Source organism: Tamandua tetradactyla, chromosome 7, assembly GCF_023851605.1.
Source record: "Tamandua tetradactyla isolate mTamTet1 chromosome 7, mTamTet1.pri, whole genome shotgun sequence".
NCBI classification, from domain to species: domain Eukaryota; kingdom Metazoa; phylum Chordata; class Mammalia; order Pilosa; family Myrmecophagidae; genus Tamandua; species Tamandua tetradactyla.
The window spans coordinates 124,848,352-124,865,338 of record NC_135333.1 but is presented as its reverse complement, the minus strand read 5'-3'; the positions used below and the strand labels follow the sequence as shown (position 1 = coordinate 124,865,338).

General features: G+C 43.1%; 1 protein-coding gene across 3 annotated transcripts in view; it reads right to left on the bottom strand.

Annotated features, from left to right (window-relative positions):
* The window catches only part of KIF5A (kinesin family member 5A), a 33,961-nt gene that overhangs the window by 12,673 nt on the left and 4,301 nt on the right, over positions 1–16,987 (bottom strand). For all 3 annotated transcript variants that reach the window (XM_077111202.1, XM_077111201.1, XM_077111200.1), the window contains exons 2-19: positions 8,186–8,273; positions 8,016–8,089; positions 7,512–7,616; positions 7,204–7,252; positions 6,738–6,793; positions 6,401–6,488; positions 6,002–6,126; positions 5,452–5,556; positions 5,126–5,274; positions 4,852–5,000; positions 4,356–4,531; positions 3,484–3,552; positions 2,950–3,156; positions 2,532–2,678; positions 1,450–1,638; positions 994–1,111; positions 522–586; positions 315–424 (exon numbers count right to left, since the gene is read on the bottom strand). In XM_077111202.1, coding sequence (XP_076967317.1) covers positions 315–424; positions 522–586; positions 994–1,111; positions 1,450–1,638; positions 2,532–2,678; positions 2,950–3,156; positions 3,484–3,552; positions 4,356–4,531; positions 4,852–5,000; positions 5,126–5,274; positions 5,452–5,556; positions 6,002–6,126; positions 6,401–6,488; positions 6,738–6,793; positions 7,204–7,252; positions 7,512–7,616; positions 8,016–8,089; positions 8,186–8,273 — 2,069 coding nt within the window. The remainder of the gene's footprint in view (positions 1–314; positions 425–521; positions 587–993; positions 1,112–1,449; positions 1,639–2,531; positions 2,679–2,949; positions 3,157–3,483; positions 3,553–4,355; positions 4,532–4,851; positions 5,001–5,125; positions 5,275–5,451; positions 5,557–6,001; positions 6,127–6,400; positions 6,489–6,737; positions 6,794–7,203; positions 7,253–7,511; positions 7,617–8,015; positions 8,090–8,185; positions 8,274–16,987) is intronic.

Genomic DNA, 16,987 nt, shown 5'->3' with positions numbered 1-16,987 from the left:
GGGTAGACCATCTCCTCAAACATGCTCCCTCTCCTCTCTGCATATAAGCAAGTACAGTTGGAAATGATGCATCTCCCTTTGGCATGAGAGGCACACTCAAGTCACAGTTCCTGTGATGGAGTAGGGAACCCTGGGTTATCTAAATGCAAGAGCCTCAAGGATAGTCTCCGAAGGTGGCCAGCTAAGTCATGTCATCATTGAGGGAAAGACACAGGGAAGTTCAAGAACCGGATCCTGGGCTCAAGAAGGAGCATTTGAGTGTGCGCAGCAAAGCAAGAGAATGGGTTGGAACCCTTTCTCTCGGCGGTCCTTACTCTTTGAGCTCATCAATGGTCTTCTGCTTCTCATTGATCTCATCCCGGAGCCGGGCCAGCTGCCGGTGGTGGGCCTCACGGTGACTCTCCATCTGCAGCTCCAGAGCCTTCTGCAAACAACCGCACCCTGAGCTCAAAGCCAGACTCTCAGATAACCAGCTGTGGGAGAGCCTGGGCCCAATCATCCCTCACACCCTCCCCACTCACCTTCACTTCATCTGCATCCTGCGTGTCTGGCTCCTTATCCTTCAGGGCCACTTCATGCACAGTTTCTGAGGGAAAGAGGGGAAGACAGACAATGTTCCATGCACCTCCTTCAGAAAGAACTTTCTACATTGGCATAAAAGCTCTAGGCAGGGCAGGGGACATCCATACAGAATGGGCCCAGAATGGGTGTTTTTCTGGGTTAGGATATACCAATTGGACATAACAAGGGCAGAAAGCAATGGGGGGTGGGTGGGATGGGGCTAGGCTCTTTGTAATATAAACTCATGGTTCATGTAATATAAGCTACAGGCAATTTGGCTAAATAGCATGTGAGTTGGCATTCATGATTTCAAGACAATGCTTGGGTGACCAAGTTAGCTGGTGGTTTCTTTTGATGTTTGTTACTTTCTCTTGTGCCTCCTGGGAGCTCAGATCCCAGGACAGGTGGGATGGAGGTTTAAGAAGGCCTCACCCTGCGCCTGGAGCTTGGCCAGCTCATCACTCAAGGAGTCATAGGACTCTTCCAGGTGTCGCTTCTTTAACTCCACACTCTGCATGTATTCTGTAAGCGAGCGGATCTTGGCCTCGTGCTGGTAGGGAAGAGGTGAGAGGAGGAAGATGGATGAAACAAAAGACAATTCCTGGCTGTATAGACCTCCATAAATCCCCTCTTGCCCTCCACCCTTACTGTGCCTTCCTTGGGGATAGAGGGTAGGGGAACATTCCTCTGGAGACCCTTCCTTTAGATCCTCCTTTCCTTCTCCAGCCTGGACCCTCCCCACCACCACCCAAGCTCTTCTTCTGTCCTTGATTTCAGTTAACTGTAGAATTTTGATATAAAGATGAGTGCTGGGAGTTTTAATCCCATAACTGGAAGTAGCCCTCTTTCTCTCATAGCAGCCAAAGGCTCTCAACCTTAGGCACTCACCTGGGAGATGAGAAGTTGGCAGGATGAGAGCTCCCGCCCAGTCACTTCCATCTTGCGATGACATTCAACCTGGAGGTTCTCCAGCTGCCGGCACCGCTTGACCACAGACTTGACTTCAGATTTGATTTTGCTGATGTAGAGTCGGGCCACAGTGAACTCCTCTTCGATGGCTCCACTGATCTCCACCGGCTGTGGGTGGTCAAAGAAGGGAAGAAATGTTATCTACAGCAGGGAAGTCTTTTAGCCATTCCATTTTACTTTCTATGCAACCACACACACACACACACACACACACAGGGACTCAGATGGACAGATATTTTCTGAACAACCCTATCACCTGGCATTTCACACATTTTTCAAACACATGTTCTTAATCTTGATCTGTGTCCCTGTGGGTGTTTGATCCATTAGTTAAGGATGGCAAACTGAACTAGGAGACACTTAATCCAGATTACTTGAGCCTTATAAAGAGAACCCAAAAGTCACAGAAGCCAGAAAGGGATGGATATTGCTATGTGACAGGAAAGCCAAGGAACCCCAAGGATGCCCAGCAGCCAGAACCAAAATGCACTTCTTCTAGCCTTAAAACCATGAACTCATAAATTCCTGTTGTTTAAGCCCAAACCAGTTTGTGGTATTTGTGATAGGAGCTGAGGCAAATTAAGACAAAATCTAAATTCCTCTATCTGCATTTTAGGATCCAATTCCAACAGTCCAACCGTTTTACAAAGGAGTAGGATTTTCTTCTGTGGCCAAACTGATCTGCCTGATCCCCCACCTGGGTTATCCCCACTTCCACATATTTGCATATGTCATTTCTGACTCCGTGCCCCCATCTCTAAATTCTACTACAAACACATCTCCACTGTTTCTTCATTCAGCACCCTTTAGATTGGGTATTCTCAGTTGAGTCTATGCAAACCTGTACTTCTTTTCCTGAGTCTAGTTTGAAGGCCTATTATCTGGATCTCTGGCCCACCTTTCTCAGTATACCTTAGGGTCTGGATTGTTTCCTTGCATCTCCCACCAGTGCCCAGAACAAGAATGACATCCACAAGACCACTGCCTCCTACCCCACTCACCAGCTTAATCTCTCCATTGCCCACGATGACACTGAACTCACTCAAGTCCTTCATCAGCCCGTTCAGTACCTCAGCAATTCGTTTTCGCTGGTGTCCACTGACCTCCTGTAGCCGCTGCAACTCAGACTCCAGGGACAGCATGGTGGCCTGGGGACAGCCCCTTAGATCATTTCAATTGCCATCTTCCAGCTCCCCTCCCCAGCCCAGGTAGCAGTTTCTTCCTCCGTGCATGACCTACAGGCTGCTATTGAGAAGTATCTGGAAGTGAGAGGGGGCCTGGAGAGCAAAGGGCAGTGTCTCATGACAAACTGATAGCAGAGCAAAGGTGCAAACTGCCCTGGAAGGACGCAGTGGTCCCTTTGGACATAGAACATGTTCTGAGGGCACGGAGCTCTTGGACCTCTAGTAGGCCACTCACCACCTTCTGAGAAAGCTCATCCACCAGCAGCTGATTCTGCTGACTCTTCTCCTCCACCTCCTGGGACTTCTGGTCATAGTTGACCGCCAGCTCCTCCAGCGCCTGCAGCACTTCCTTCACCTCATCCTTTGCAGCGTCATTCTCTGATTGCAGGTGGTTCAGCTCCCGCTGGACCTTCTCATTGTCTCCTCGAGTAGATACCAGCAGCTTCAAGGAAAGTGAGGCTGGTGAGGGAGCTTGCTTTCTTGGCCAGTTTCATGAACCCCTTGTTCTGCGGAGGTGGAAACCCCCACCCAGGTATAGCTCTAAAGAGAGGCAAGTGCCAAAGAGTCAAGAGGAAATGGGCTTTAGGCTTCAAGCAAACAGGGAAACTAAAATAAGTTAGAACCAGAATGAAGAAAAGACCCAGTTAGCTTCCCAGACTCTTGAAGTTTTGAGGGTGACTAACCCTTAAGCAGAATGCCCCTTCTTCCATCCCTTTCAGGGATGAACACAAACCCCTTTTCTCTCATGTCTTTCACAACTTCCCATTACCTCTTCTTGGTCCAGCATTTGCTGCTTGAGCTTCTCTATGAGTTGACTCTGCTGGTTGATCTCATCATCCTATTGGAGGTAAGGGGAAAAGTCAGAGTGAAGGGAAGCTATTGCTGCCAATTTAGAGTTATGAGTGGGTGACAGAGGTAGGAGCTGATAAAAATCCTGAGAGTTTAGACTTTGATTTAGGAACCCCATCCCCTAAAAAGAGGTCTTTCCTCAACTTCTTTCCTCTACTTCTTGCCCCCACCTTTAAATTATTTTCTTCCTAGAAGTTACACCATCTTGGTTATAACAACCTTGACGATATACCCCAAGAACCTTTAAATGTTCATATCCTTTAACCCAGCTCTCACCTCTAATCTAATCAAATCACCCAAGAAGCAAAGTGTTATGCATAAAAGGCAAAGGTATTCATATCAGTTACTGATAATGGCAAAAAAACAAAAACAAAAACCCCAAAACTGGAAGCCCTGTAATAAATGAATGGTTCAATATGCTTTGATAAATGGACTGTTGGGCAGCCAGTTAAAAATACTTTTATAAAGAATTGTTAATGAAGTAGGAAACTGCTCATTAATTAATGCTGAATGAAAAAAATCAGGATGCAAAATTATTTTTATAGCATATCTCAATTGCATGGCACACAGACAGAGAAAAGCAAAAAGTCCACAGTGCCATCTCTGAATGGAGGGATGGTGAATGAGTTGAATTTTCTGTTATATTTTTATTTATTTTGCCCATTTTCAATAATGAGCATATATCACTTTGAAGATCAGGAAAAAAAAAGAAAAGGCAGTGTAGTTCACTTTTGAATCCCTCACCTCTCAGTCCACAGGGCTGACCCCCACACCCCACCCGGCTGCCCTCACCTTGTCGTCCAGCTGCTTATAGAGGCGGCGGATCTCCTCCTCGTATTTCTGCCGCTCCTCGGGGGCGATGCGCACCACGATGGAGGAGTTATCGTTCACGGGTGTCTCCTCACAGAGCTCGGCTCCCAGCGCTGCGTCCTCCCCGGCCAGGCGCTCAGTCTCGGGCACATTTTCTCCTGGTGAAGGGGCAGAACAAGTGAGGGATGGGACTAGAGAGAGCTGCACCCGCGACCCCTCCCTCCCTCCCTCCCTCCTCGGCCAAACCAAGATCTCCAGTCCTCCATCGCCTGCCAAGTGGACTGTCAGCCTTTTAAGAGGGTGGGGGCCTCGCCAGCCCTCTCCTCATGACTGCTCCAACACACCCCTCCACAAAACAGCCCCCCTTCTCGGAGATTGGATTGACCTTATACATCACTCCAGGGAGGGCCCCCTCTGCCCGCCTCCCCCCCCCCCCCCGCCCCCGCAATCTCGCGCTCCCACCCCGCCCCTCCCTAACCATTGCGCCATCGGCTCAGCTCAGCCTCCAGCTTTGCAATTGTCTCCTTCTGAGCCTTTGTCTTCTCCTTCTCCTTCTCATATTTCTTCTTCCACTGCTCAGCAGTTAGCTCCAGATTCACTGAAGCAGTGTTCTTAATGGTCTTTGCCCTGGGTGGGGAGAAGAGGAGGAAAGAGAGAGGACCTACAGTAAGGCCTGGCTGACACTGAGCGGAGAGAGTACAGCAGGGGCAGCGAGCTGGCCCCGGGGTTCCTGTGGGGCCCCTGCCACTGACCGCTGCCCAAACATCAGCGTGGACTTGGTCTCGGCATCATTGTAACTGGATGGCGAGCAGCAAATGAACATAGTCGTCCGGCAGTTTCCTCCCAGGGAGTCCTGGAGAATCCGGGTCATTTTGCTGTCACGATATGGAACATAGCTTTTCTGAGGGAAGAGGGAGACCACGGGTCAGAAAAAGGGAACTGACAGAGGCATCGGAGAGGATGGAGATGCTAACTGGGATCACCAGCACATGGGCTGGGGCCTGATTATCTGGGGCACTGGGAGAAGGTGAGGGGAGAAGGGGGAGTTTGAGGGGCAAGAGGGACCTGAGGAACTCACGGTGCCCTCAGCCAGCGCGGAGATCACGTTCCCCAAGGCTGACAACGACTTGTTGATGTTCTTTGCCTCGTCCAGCACAGCTCCCTCTGCCCCAGTCTTGCTGACCTATCCAGGCATTAAGGGATGAGTGTGCCATGAGCGGCTGCAGGGGGGCTCTCACCACCTCTTCTCCACTTAGGGGGACTCAGTCCAAGGAGAGACGAGGGATGGGGGAAGGCATCAGAGTTAAAGGGAGGCTTGTTCAGGATCAGGAAGGCCTTTCCCATGTTCCCCTCAACTCTCTTACAAAACGCCAACCCATGTCACATATTATATGATTCCATTTATATGAAATCCCCAAAATAGGCAAATCCATAGAAACAGAAAGTAGATAAGGGGTGGCAAGAGGCTGGGGCAGGAAAGAGGGAGTAACTAAATACTAAAGTGGTTTTTATACTTAAAAATTGTGAGCTCCATGGCATGTGGATTATATCTCAACTTTAAATGTGTTTAATTAAAAAGGAGACTAACTCCTTCTTTACCCACCCCCACCCCCCAAAGGGCCTCCAACCTTCTCGCTCCCTGCCAGGTCCACTAAATACAGCTTTCCACTGAGCTTCTGCTCAGTTTCCATATTCTCCTGCTTGATGTTGATGAGGAAGATGCTGTGGCTTCTAGAGCTGTGTTCATTCATGTCTGCAGGAGCAAGGGAGAGACAGTCCCCTTACCAACCCCTGGGGAGCTGAAGCCCTCGGGTCCCAGCATCCACTAACCCCAGCCCCACCCAATAAAAGAGAGGGTGACAACCAAGACTAGCCCTGCCAGTACAGGGCAGCAGGGCCATAAGATAAGGGGCACTCCTCCTCTGGAGGACACACTCTTCCCTTGCTCATTTTCAAGTCTCAGCCCCAGAGGGTAGAGAGTGGAGGCAGACCCCCAAAACTCAAGAGCTCCTTATGTCCCCACTCACTGGTGACAGCCACATGACGATTAGATTTCCCCTCGTCAATCACATCTAAAATCTCCTCGGGGCTGGACACAAAGCGTTCAGTACAACCCTGCAGGGGGCAAATGGACAGTGACCCATAAGCTTTGATCTTCAAATGAAATTGCCTACACAGTGACCCAGTGACCTTTCAAGGCAGTGTCTTTTCCAAGACCCTCACTTTCCCCAGCCCCTTGGCACAATCTTACCCCTCCAGGACATCTCTACCCTCCGACTTCTGAGTCACTGACCCTACCCTCCTCCCTCACCCACACTCTCAATGCACTGGCCCCACATGGGAGCCCCTTGCCCCCACTCTCACCTTGACAAATGGCACCCGGTTCTTGTCCTCGTGCACAGACAGATTTGTCTTGGTCACTGAATCAAGACAATGTAGAGTGAGGATGGCCAGCACTCCCCCCACCTCCTCTGCACCCCGCAGTCCACTCAGATGGTGGTCTCTTGTGTATGTTAATGGGAAGAAGGTCCCCCTGTGTGGCCTGAACTCCCTGCACACGCTGAAGGCTCAGTTCCTCCTCCTCTTTCAGGATTCCTGCCCCAGGGCTCTCCAGCTGTTTCTAACTAGGCCTGGGCCCATAACTCATCTGCTGACTCTCTCAGTTTTAGGAACTTCTTGGTGAGTGGAGCCAAGGGCCTGGGTCTGAGTGTGAGCATCCATGCGTGCCCTTCGTGTCTCCTGCCCAAAAGCAATGTAATCTTTCTTTTCCTCACCCCCCCTCATATGCACCCCCTCCCTCCCCTCCCACTAGAACCTAAACACCACTCACCATCTAGAAGGTCACGGATTTTGTCCAGGTAAATCTCAAAGTAAGAAACCTGGTTAGGGAGGAATAAGAAGTATGAAGTGAAGAACACCTAGCTGAAGTCTGACATACGCATCCCAAGCTAATGTGACCTGCTCAAATGATGTTGGTGGTGGGAGAGAAAGAGCAGAAGAGAATGTGCTGGTGGAGGAGAGCTGAGGTAACCAGAGTGGGTGGGTAGATTGGGATGTTCCAGAACTTCGATGGGCTCATTCTAGATCTTCCCCTCCCATTTCCCATCTGGGGATACCCAGCTGTCATGCCAAGACCACCTTGATATGGAACTCCAGGTTCTCATCCATGGAGTAGATGTGGTTGAAGATGTCTCGGGCAATTCGAGGAATGATTCCCATCAGCTGGGGATCGTGGAGCTTTCCCTGAAGAATAAGGACATTCCAAAGTGAGGCTGGGGTGCAGGAAGACTGAGACAACTGAGGAATGCTGGTGAATGCAAAGGTAAGAGTTGATAAGTAGACCATCCTAAGTTAGGAGGTTACCATCATGTCTACCTAATAGTGGAAGAAGGGGATAACTGAGTAGCATTTGGATTTTCATCGTTGCTGCTTTTACAGATCAAAAGAAGAAAATGGGAGAATGTAGAAAGGAGGGTAAACTGCACAGACTGAAGGAATTCCATTAAACTCCCACTATGATGTTACCCCTCAGTTCATCCTCTGTGCCCACCTGAGTCCTGCCCCTTGATTCCCCACTGAGATTCCTTGGCTTTTCATTAAGATTCCCAGCACCTCACTCCCCACAGAAGTCTGAGTCCTCACCTCCATGGTGTGTGTTTTCCCTGAGGAGGTCTGTCCATAAGCAAAAATGGTGCCATTGTAGCCAGCAAGGACATCTAGAAGAGATGGGGGAGAAAGAGCACTGGTGGAGAGAAGTGGGGAAGGGACTGGGAAACCTGAAAAAATATATATTAAAAAAATACATCCATTACCTTTGACAATCTGCATGGCACACGCATGATAAACTTGCTCCTGAGTTGTATTCGGGGGGAATACACGGTCAAAGACATATGGCTTCCCCTGAGGTGGACACAAAAGATGGGAGACATTAGGAGGCAGGGTGTGAGGAAGAAGAAATCTCGCAGCTCCTTCCACAGCACTGAGAAAGGCTCTCCGTTCTTCAACCTGCCATATGTATAGACAATTATGGGGATGAAGGAAATTAGAGAGAGAAAAGGAAAGTTGAGCATTGACACTAGCAGTTGTATCTGTGTGGTAGAGAATGTCACTGAGAAGTGTCACCAAACTAGGGGGGTCTCAGTCTTGCTGTGACAATTTATCACTCCACTACCTCCAATCCCCTCCCTGGGAAACCAAATGAGAAAAAACAACAGGGCCAATGCTGAGGAGAGTGAGAACAACAATTGATTAACATTGAAAATCTTCCTCAAAGTTTAGATATATCTTTTTCAGTAGATCCATAGATCTAATAGAAAGATCTTCAATATGTATTAAATGAAAGATGCAAAGTGAAGGACATAGAGGGTACATTTCCTATTGCGTAGATGTAATACATATACATATAGAGCTGTTTGGAGGAAACATTAACATGTGCTCTCTGTGAAAGAAATATATGAAATCAGAAATAGGGCTCTCTTCCAGAAGCCCACAACCTCCAGACGGGTCCCTGGACCAGGTAAGACCTGAAATGCAGAGGGGCCAGTCCTTTCAATTAGCGTCATCCCCTATCCCATATTATCGACAGCCCCTTCCAATATGAAAAAGGTAGAATGGGCATAGCCCCAGTGCCCCTAAAGAGTGGGAGAAAGATTAAATATGATGGTGGAGTTATACAAATGAGTATGATTGCCGAATTATTATATTGATATTACTTTTAGTCTCTAGTGCCTTAGAGCAGCTAGAAGTAAAAACCTAAAATTGTGGAATTATAACCCATACCAAATTCTGAAATCTGTTCTACAACTAATTGTTATACTTTGAAATTTACTGATTTTTGTACATATGTTATTTTTCAGAAAAAAGAAAAGAGAGAGAAAGAAGAGTATAACAGAGAAGATAGGATTTAACAAATGATACGACTGCTGAATCATTATATTGACATTTCTTTTGGTCTCCAGTGTCTTGGAGAAGCTAGAAGAAAAAATGAAAAATTGTGGAAGTGTAACCCATACCAAACATTAAAACCTGTTCTCTAACTACTTGTTAAAATGTACTTGGAAATTTATTGCTTTTTTGTATATATGTTATATTTCACAATTAGAAAAAAAAAACAAAAGAAATAGGTATCTCCCTTTAAGTAGGGAGTCAGCTTTAATTAAAGGGAAACTGTGAAGCAAACCACTTGGACCTACAAATACAGTGTTTATTTCAGTTAATATGTCCTAAACCCTATGTGCTAATGAGAATGTTAAGGATACAAAATATTTATAGCCCAGGGAGCTAGACAAAGAATACATTTGCTCTCTAACCACCTTAAAGTGAAGGTCTCGGTAAGAGTGCATGAAACTATGTTCTGTTTTCTAAGTTACAAATTTCTTAGTTGGGTTTTCCTGCCATTCAATATAAAGAGTCTATGACTTAGTTGTTGTCAAATTGTTTTACTACAGAGTTCATCTTTATATACCCGAAAGGTAAATTTCTAGGTCTATGGACACCAGGGTTTGGGAGATATGTTTAAACTAATTCAGGAAAGTCATAAAACATGGCTTCCGCTGGAGATGTGGTTCTCTGTATGTCTACAATAGTGCATTGACATATGAAGACTTTTTTGTTGAAGGAATTATATGAAAGTGTCTATTTTCAGGAGAGAACTACAGAGAGGAGGCTTTCACTATTTTGTTTCCTGCATCGTTTACCTTTTTAAACCAAGTGCAAGTATTTAATATGCATATGTATATATGTATATATTTAATGTCAAAAGTGAGACAATAGTGCATTATTTTGTTTTCTTCTTTATTCTTCTCTGCATAAAGGAAAACGAACAAATACTATTTTTTAAACTCTGGCTTATACTAAGGGGCGAGAATTCTCTGAAGGGGATTTTGAGGCAGGCGAGAACAGAGGGAGAAGAGAGAAAAAAAGAAAATTGTGAAGGAGCCCTTGAAAAGGAATGGTTAACTAAGGTGAGCAGGCCCTGTGCTAGCCCAGACATCCTGCCGGGGGGGGGGGGGGGGGGGGGGGGGGGGGGGCTACCCGCCTACGGGGAAACACCCAGCAGCAGCTGGCCCATCTAAAGCAAACGACCCCCACCTGAGTGGGTCATCTACGAAGAAGGATGAAGCCAACAGACCCACTCAAATGCAGTGTCTACCACCAGGCACTGCCCTGAGGAGAGGGGAGGGTAGAAGAAAGAGCGCCAAATGAGGAAGGGGGTGGGGGGAAAAAGAAAAGTTCATTTATAAAAGCAAACAGCCCCATGATGCCTATTGCTTCTTGCTCTCCATATTTCTTTACTTATGAGAGTGGTTGCATGTCCTCTTACATGTGTGTCTAATATATTTCTTACCTATTTGCCCTAAAAAAAAAGAAAAAAAAAATCTGGCTTATAGAAAAAAAAATGTACCTGAAATTTTTATCTGGATTTTCTTTGCTGAAAGCCTTTGAAGCAAGGATCCACAAAGGAGAAGTTGTAAAGGCATCCTTTATGATGAAGGGAGTACTGCAAACTGATAGAATGTTTCTGGAGGGACTATTCTATTAAATATTTAAATGTCCATTGTGCTCATACCCCATACCAGCAATTCCAAGGCTATGAATTTATCTTACCAAGCACTTGCTTAAGTGCTTAAAGATATATGTAGAAGGATGTTCCCAGCAGTGATTTTCATTAAAGAAAAATAGGAGCACTTCAAAAATCCATCAAGAGGAGGTTTGTTATGATACCTTCATATTGTACGACTATTAAAATAAGTTGAAGTTGGTTTATATATATTGACAATATATATATATAAGACCAATTAGTAAGTGAAAAATAAAAACAAAGTAGAATGTGATTGCAGTTTTAAAAAAGCTTATGGGTAGAAGAGCTTTAAAAAAGATCTGGAATGATGGCTATACACATTACGCATTTGTTGTAACCCATAGAACTGTAAAACACAAAGAGTGAACCCTACTTTTAACTAAGGACTTTGGTTAATAATAATGTATCAGTATTGGTTCATTGGTTGTAACAGATGTGCCACACTAATGCTATTCCAAAATGTCAATAATAGGGGAAACTCAGGGGAAGGAGGATATATAGGAACTCTCCATACTCTCTGCTTGAGCTCTGTAAACCTAAAACTGCTCTTAAAAAATAAAGTCTATTAAAAAGAAAGATATGGAAGATTTTACATAAAATTGTCAATGGTGGTTATCACCGGGAAGCGGAACGAGAGGAAGTGACACTTTCTACATTTTATCTGTGATATTTAAATGTTTTACAATGACAACATATTGCTTTTAAATTAAAAAATATATGATATTATGGGAGAGTATAGAATGATATGATAAGGTGTGCACAAAATACAGTTAATCTTGAACAGGGCATGAGATCTTGTTGGTTTCACAGGTTAGTGTGATGCTCCTACACATCCCAGAGTAATCTGGGCAGAGAACAAAAAAAGTATTTGCAAAGCCCCTTTGAAGGACTGGGGAGAAAGAAGGAAATATTCAACCTCCCTATCTGGGGAATTTCTGATAACTTCTCGAAAGCAACAGGGACAACCAGTTCAATAGACTGGGCCCTTGATCTTGAGGCTCGCCTCTATGGAGCTCATTCCTGCAAAGGAGAGGCTAAGCCTACTGATTATTATGCCTAAGAGGCACCCCCAGAGAGTCTCTTTTGTTGCTCAGATGTGGCCTCTCTCTCTAAGCCCACTCGGCAGGTGAACTCATTGCCCTCTCCCCACTACATGGGAAATGACTTCCAGGGCAGTAAATCTCCCTGCAATGTGGGATCTGACTCCAGGGGGGATGAGCCAGGACCCAGCATCATCAGAATAAGAAAGCCTTCTTGACCAAAAGGGGGAAGAGAGAAATGAGACAAAATAAAGTCTCAATGACTGAGAGATTTCAGAGTCAAGAGGTTATCCTGGAAGTTATTCTTATGCATTATATAGATATCCCTTTTTAGTTATGGTGTATTAGAGGGAATGGTGTATAAGAGGGAAGTACCTGAAACTGTTTGTGATGGTTAGGATCTGGTGTGAACTTGGCCAAATGACTATGCCCAGTTGTCTGGTCAGGCAAGCACTGGCCTGATGGTTGCTGCAAGGATATTTCATGGCTGGTTGATAAACCCGAAGGCTGGTATATTGAATCATCAGTCAGTTGATTGCATCTGTGGCTGATTACATCTGCCAACTAAGGCGTGTCTCCCACAATGAGATAATCTAATCAGTCAAAGGCTTTTTAAGGAAGAGAGGCTCTCACTGCTTCTTCAGCCAGCGAGCCTCTCCTGTGAAGTTCATCTAGACCCTTCATCAGAGCCACCAGCGTCACAGCCTGCCCTACAGATTTTGGACTCTTCTATTCCTACGGTTGTGTGAGACACCTTTATAAAACTCATATTTACAGATCTCTCCTGTCGGTTTTGTTTCTCTAGAGAACCCGGACTAGCACACTGCTGAATGTGTTCCAGTAGCTTTGATTCTTGAAGACAACTGTATAACTATATAGCTTTCACAATGTGACTGTGTGATTGTGAAAATCTTGTGTCCAGGCTATGGGCAGATTAGTAAAAAAAAAAAAAAAAATCAATAAACAAGAATTTAAAAATATAGAAAAATAATAAGGGGAGATAAAGGGTAAAAAATGGGTTGACTGAAATACTGTGGGTCACTGTGGGTATGGGATGTATGAATTCTTTTTTTTTCCTTTTTATTTCTTTTTCTGGTGTGATGCAAATATTCTAAAAATGATTATACTGAAAAATACAGAAGGAACTATGTGATGATACTGTGAGCCACTGATTGTATAATATGGTTGTACTGTATGTATATGGATATTTCTCAATAAAAACATTTAAAAAAATTGATACCCCCAAAAATATATGTAAAGGATAATTAATTTCTGTAAAAAATTATGTATATGTATATCTATATAACTTGCATAGAAAAAAATGTTAATAGTGGTCATCCTTGGATAGCATATTTTTTAAAACTTTTATTTAAAACTTTTCTAAAATGAAAACACATACTTTTAAAATAAGAAAATTTCAAGTTTCTAAAACAAAGATTAATATTCTTACTATATCAAGAACTCAATTAACAGAAGACAAAAACTAAACAGAAACAAATGCACAAGAGCTAAGTACTGACAACAGAAGAAGAAATGCAAATATGCAAATAAACAGAGATGTTCCACATTTTCAAAGAAGAAGAAATTAAAATGGCATCATCATTTTTCACCTATCAAATTGGAAAACAAAATTTTAATTGTTCAAGGGAATGAGCATCCTTACTCACTTCTGGTAAGGCAAGTAAATCTATGCAAACTTTAGGGGGCCAATTCAAAAATACATCATCAAAAGCCTTAAATTGTATATATCTTTTGACCTGGAAATTCTGCTCCTAAGAATTTATACCATGGAAATCATACGCATGGGCAAAAATTTAGCCATAAAATGTTTATCATCACATTGTAAACTGAAATTGAAATTGAAAACAACATAAAGAAAAATACCGGCACACTGGTTAACATAAGGAATTGATTAAACTATGGCACATGCATAGATTTTAGTCTTTGCTGCTATATAAAATGATGCCATAGAGGACAAGATACAGCTCAAAAACACATAGAGCAGAAGTCAGACACAAAGAGCACACACTGTACTATCCCCTTTGTATGAAGGTCTAAAAATAGGCAAAATTCAGCTGTAGAGACAGAAGTCAAATAGTGGTTAACTGACTGGAAAGGGGCATGAGGGACCTTTCAAAGGTGATAGAATATTCCAGATCTTGATCTGATGAGTGGTTATCTGGGCATCTGTGTATGTTAAAACTTGTAAAGCTTATCAACAACCCCTTCCGACATGTATCGACAGCCCCTTCCAACATGAAAAAGTTAGAATGACCATAGCCCAAATACCCCAAAGAGTGAGAGAGAGATGAAAAGTCTTTCTTTCATTATATTGATATTTCTTTTATTACCAATACCTTAGAGCAGCTAGAAGTAAAATCCAAAATTGTGGAATTGTAACCCATACCAAACTCTGAAATGTGTTCTACAACTAATTGTTGCAATGTGCTTGGAAATTTACTGCTTTTTTTTTGTACATATGTTATTTTTCACAAAAAAGAAAAAAAGTCTATTGTGGTGATAAATGCACAGCTATATAACAATATTAGGATCCACTGATTGTACATTTTGGGTGATTACATGGTATGTGAATATATATCAATAAAAATTTTTTAAAAAAGAGCTGTTTGCTTAAGATTTGTGCAAGCTGTAAGTAAATTACGTCTCAAAAATTGCTACCATCAAATATAACACCATAATGATGTTATAATGGCTTTTAAACATATGAGTTGCTGCTCAACCTTACTCAGTAAGAAATGCACACTGAAACTATGAAATACCATTTTTATCTATCAAAATGGCCAAAATAAAACAGTTTGACAATGCACTGTGTTGGAGAGAACGTGAGGAAATAGACACTCACACATACTGCTGGAAAAGGGCGTAAAGTGGGGCCAACTCTAAAGGGTGGTTTGGGACTACCTCTTAAATTTTAAAATGCACATACCCTGTGACCTCCATTCTAAAAACTTTTCCTACAGACATACTGCACCTATGATAAGTATGTATATACAAGGTCATTCAATTGTTTGTAATAAAAGATTAGAGCAACCCTAAAGGTCCATCAATAGGGACCTGGTCAAATAAATTATGGCATATCCCTACAAAGGAATATCATACAGTTGTTAAAAACAATGAGATAAACATTTATGTACTGATATAGAAGGATCTCCAAAACAGAGTGTTAAATTAAAAAAGCAAAGTACAGAACTGTATGTATAGCATGCTATCATTTATATTAAAAAATAAAGTGTAAGCATGAATATATGTATTTGTTTATAACTGCATAGCATGTTTTTGGAAGAAACCATAAGGGAGTGATAATAATGGTTACCTCCTGAAATGGGAACCAGCTAACTGTGAAAGAAAAGTTGGAAAGAGACTTAATTTTTCATTATATAGTCTTCTGAATCATTTGAATTTTGTCATATGTTCATATGAGACCTATTTAAAAATTAAACAAAAATTTAAAAACAACAAAATTATGTAAAACATGTAATGATGGTAAAATAGCCATGATATTTAAGTGAAAAAAAGATTATAAAACAAAATATAGTATACAATTCAGTTTTATTAAAATTAGTATTTATATGAAGAAAAAAGATTGGAAGCAAATACATCAATTGTTAATTGGTTTTCTTTGGGTGGTGGGATTTTGGGTGATTTCTGGTTTCTTTTCTATGCTTTTCTTTGTATTTAACTTCGTCAAAAATTAATATGTATCAGCGTTATAATCAGATTATTTTAATGTTATTAAATAAAAATCTATCTTGATAGTTGAATTGTAATCTCTCAACCTGTCTTAACGTTTCTCCCACTCAGGGGCCAAGAAATAGAAACAAAAACCATTTCTCATAGGTCAATGACTCTCACCTCTTCTCAACAATGATCTATATTGACACTTCCTGAAACCAGGCATCCAGCCAGAGGGGATTAAGCATAACTCTCAAGACAGCTTTGCCCCTCCCCTCTTCTCTCCTGGGAACCTGGGCACCCACACATACAATCACACACACACACACACACTCTTATTTAAACACTCCAGGTTATAGGATTTCACAGGGAGCTGTGGGTGCTCTCCAAATGCTGAAGCCAATTATTGCCTGAGGTACCCCTTTTCCTCAGCCTGTGAGGAAGAAAAGGAAGAGAGTAGAGAGGGGGAAAGGGTGGGATTCTCACTCCTGTGAGGGTAAAAGATACAAAAATTCTAGAAACGGCTGCATTTAGTAATTTTATGAGTGGGGAAAGCCATATGACATGGGCTATAATTTCAGAGGAAGACCTACTACCCCCCTCCCCACAGGGCTGAGCCCTTAATTTCCTTGGTCCTTATTTCTTTGTCTTAAGATATTTATTTCTGTTAAAATGCAGACTTCTTTCCATTTGCTATCGATTATACTCAGGATGAATTCATTTTGTCAGATCGTTTCATTGAGGACGAGACCAGTAATTTTCTACTTTGTCTGTGTTTAGACTATGCACATGGGAAAGATCTCCATCATTTCCAGCTCTCGTTCCGCACAGTTCCCCTTTAACAGAATCTGGGGAAGTGTGTGTGTATTAGCAAAAGCCAGTTCTGGTGCCCATCCCCACCCCCACCCCAGCAAGGGTCACTCCTTGGAGGAAGGGTCACCACCTAGATGGAGAGTTTCTCGAAGGCAGGGATTCCTTCCTATTTCCCAACACCAAGCATGATCACTGAATCAAAGGATGCCTTTTACAAATATTTGTTGAATAAATAAAGATTCTTTTTTTTTTTTTTTTTTTTTGCATGGGCAGGCACTGGGAATCGGGTCTCTGGCATTGAATAAATAAAGATTTTGATGGAGGAAGAGGGCAAGAAGACACTAGGGACCTTGAGGTTTGGATGAAGCAACCAATGAGAGGGGAAAGTGTTCACCACCTCCCAATTTCATCAAAAGCCAGCTTGTGGGGAGACAGTGCGTGAAGTAACCATAACACCTAACTCTCGCTGAGAGTATATTATGTGCCTG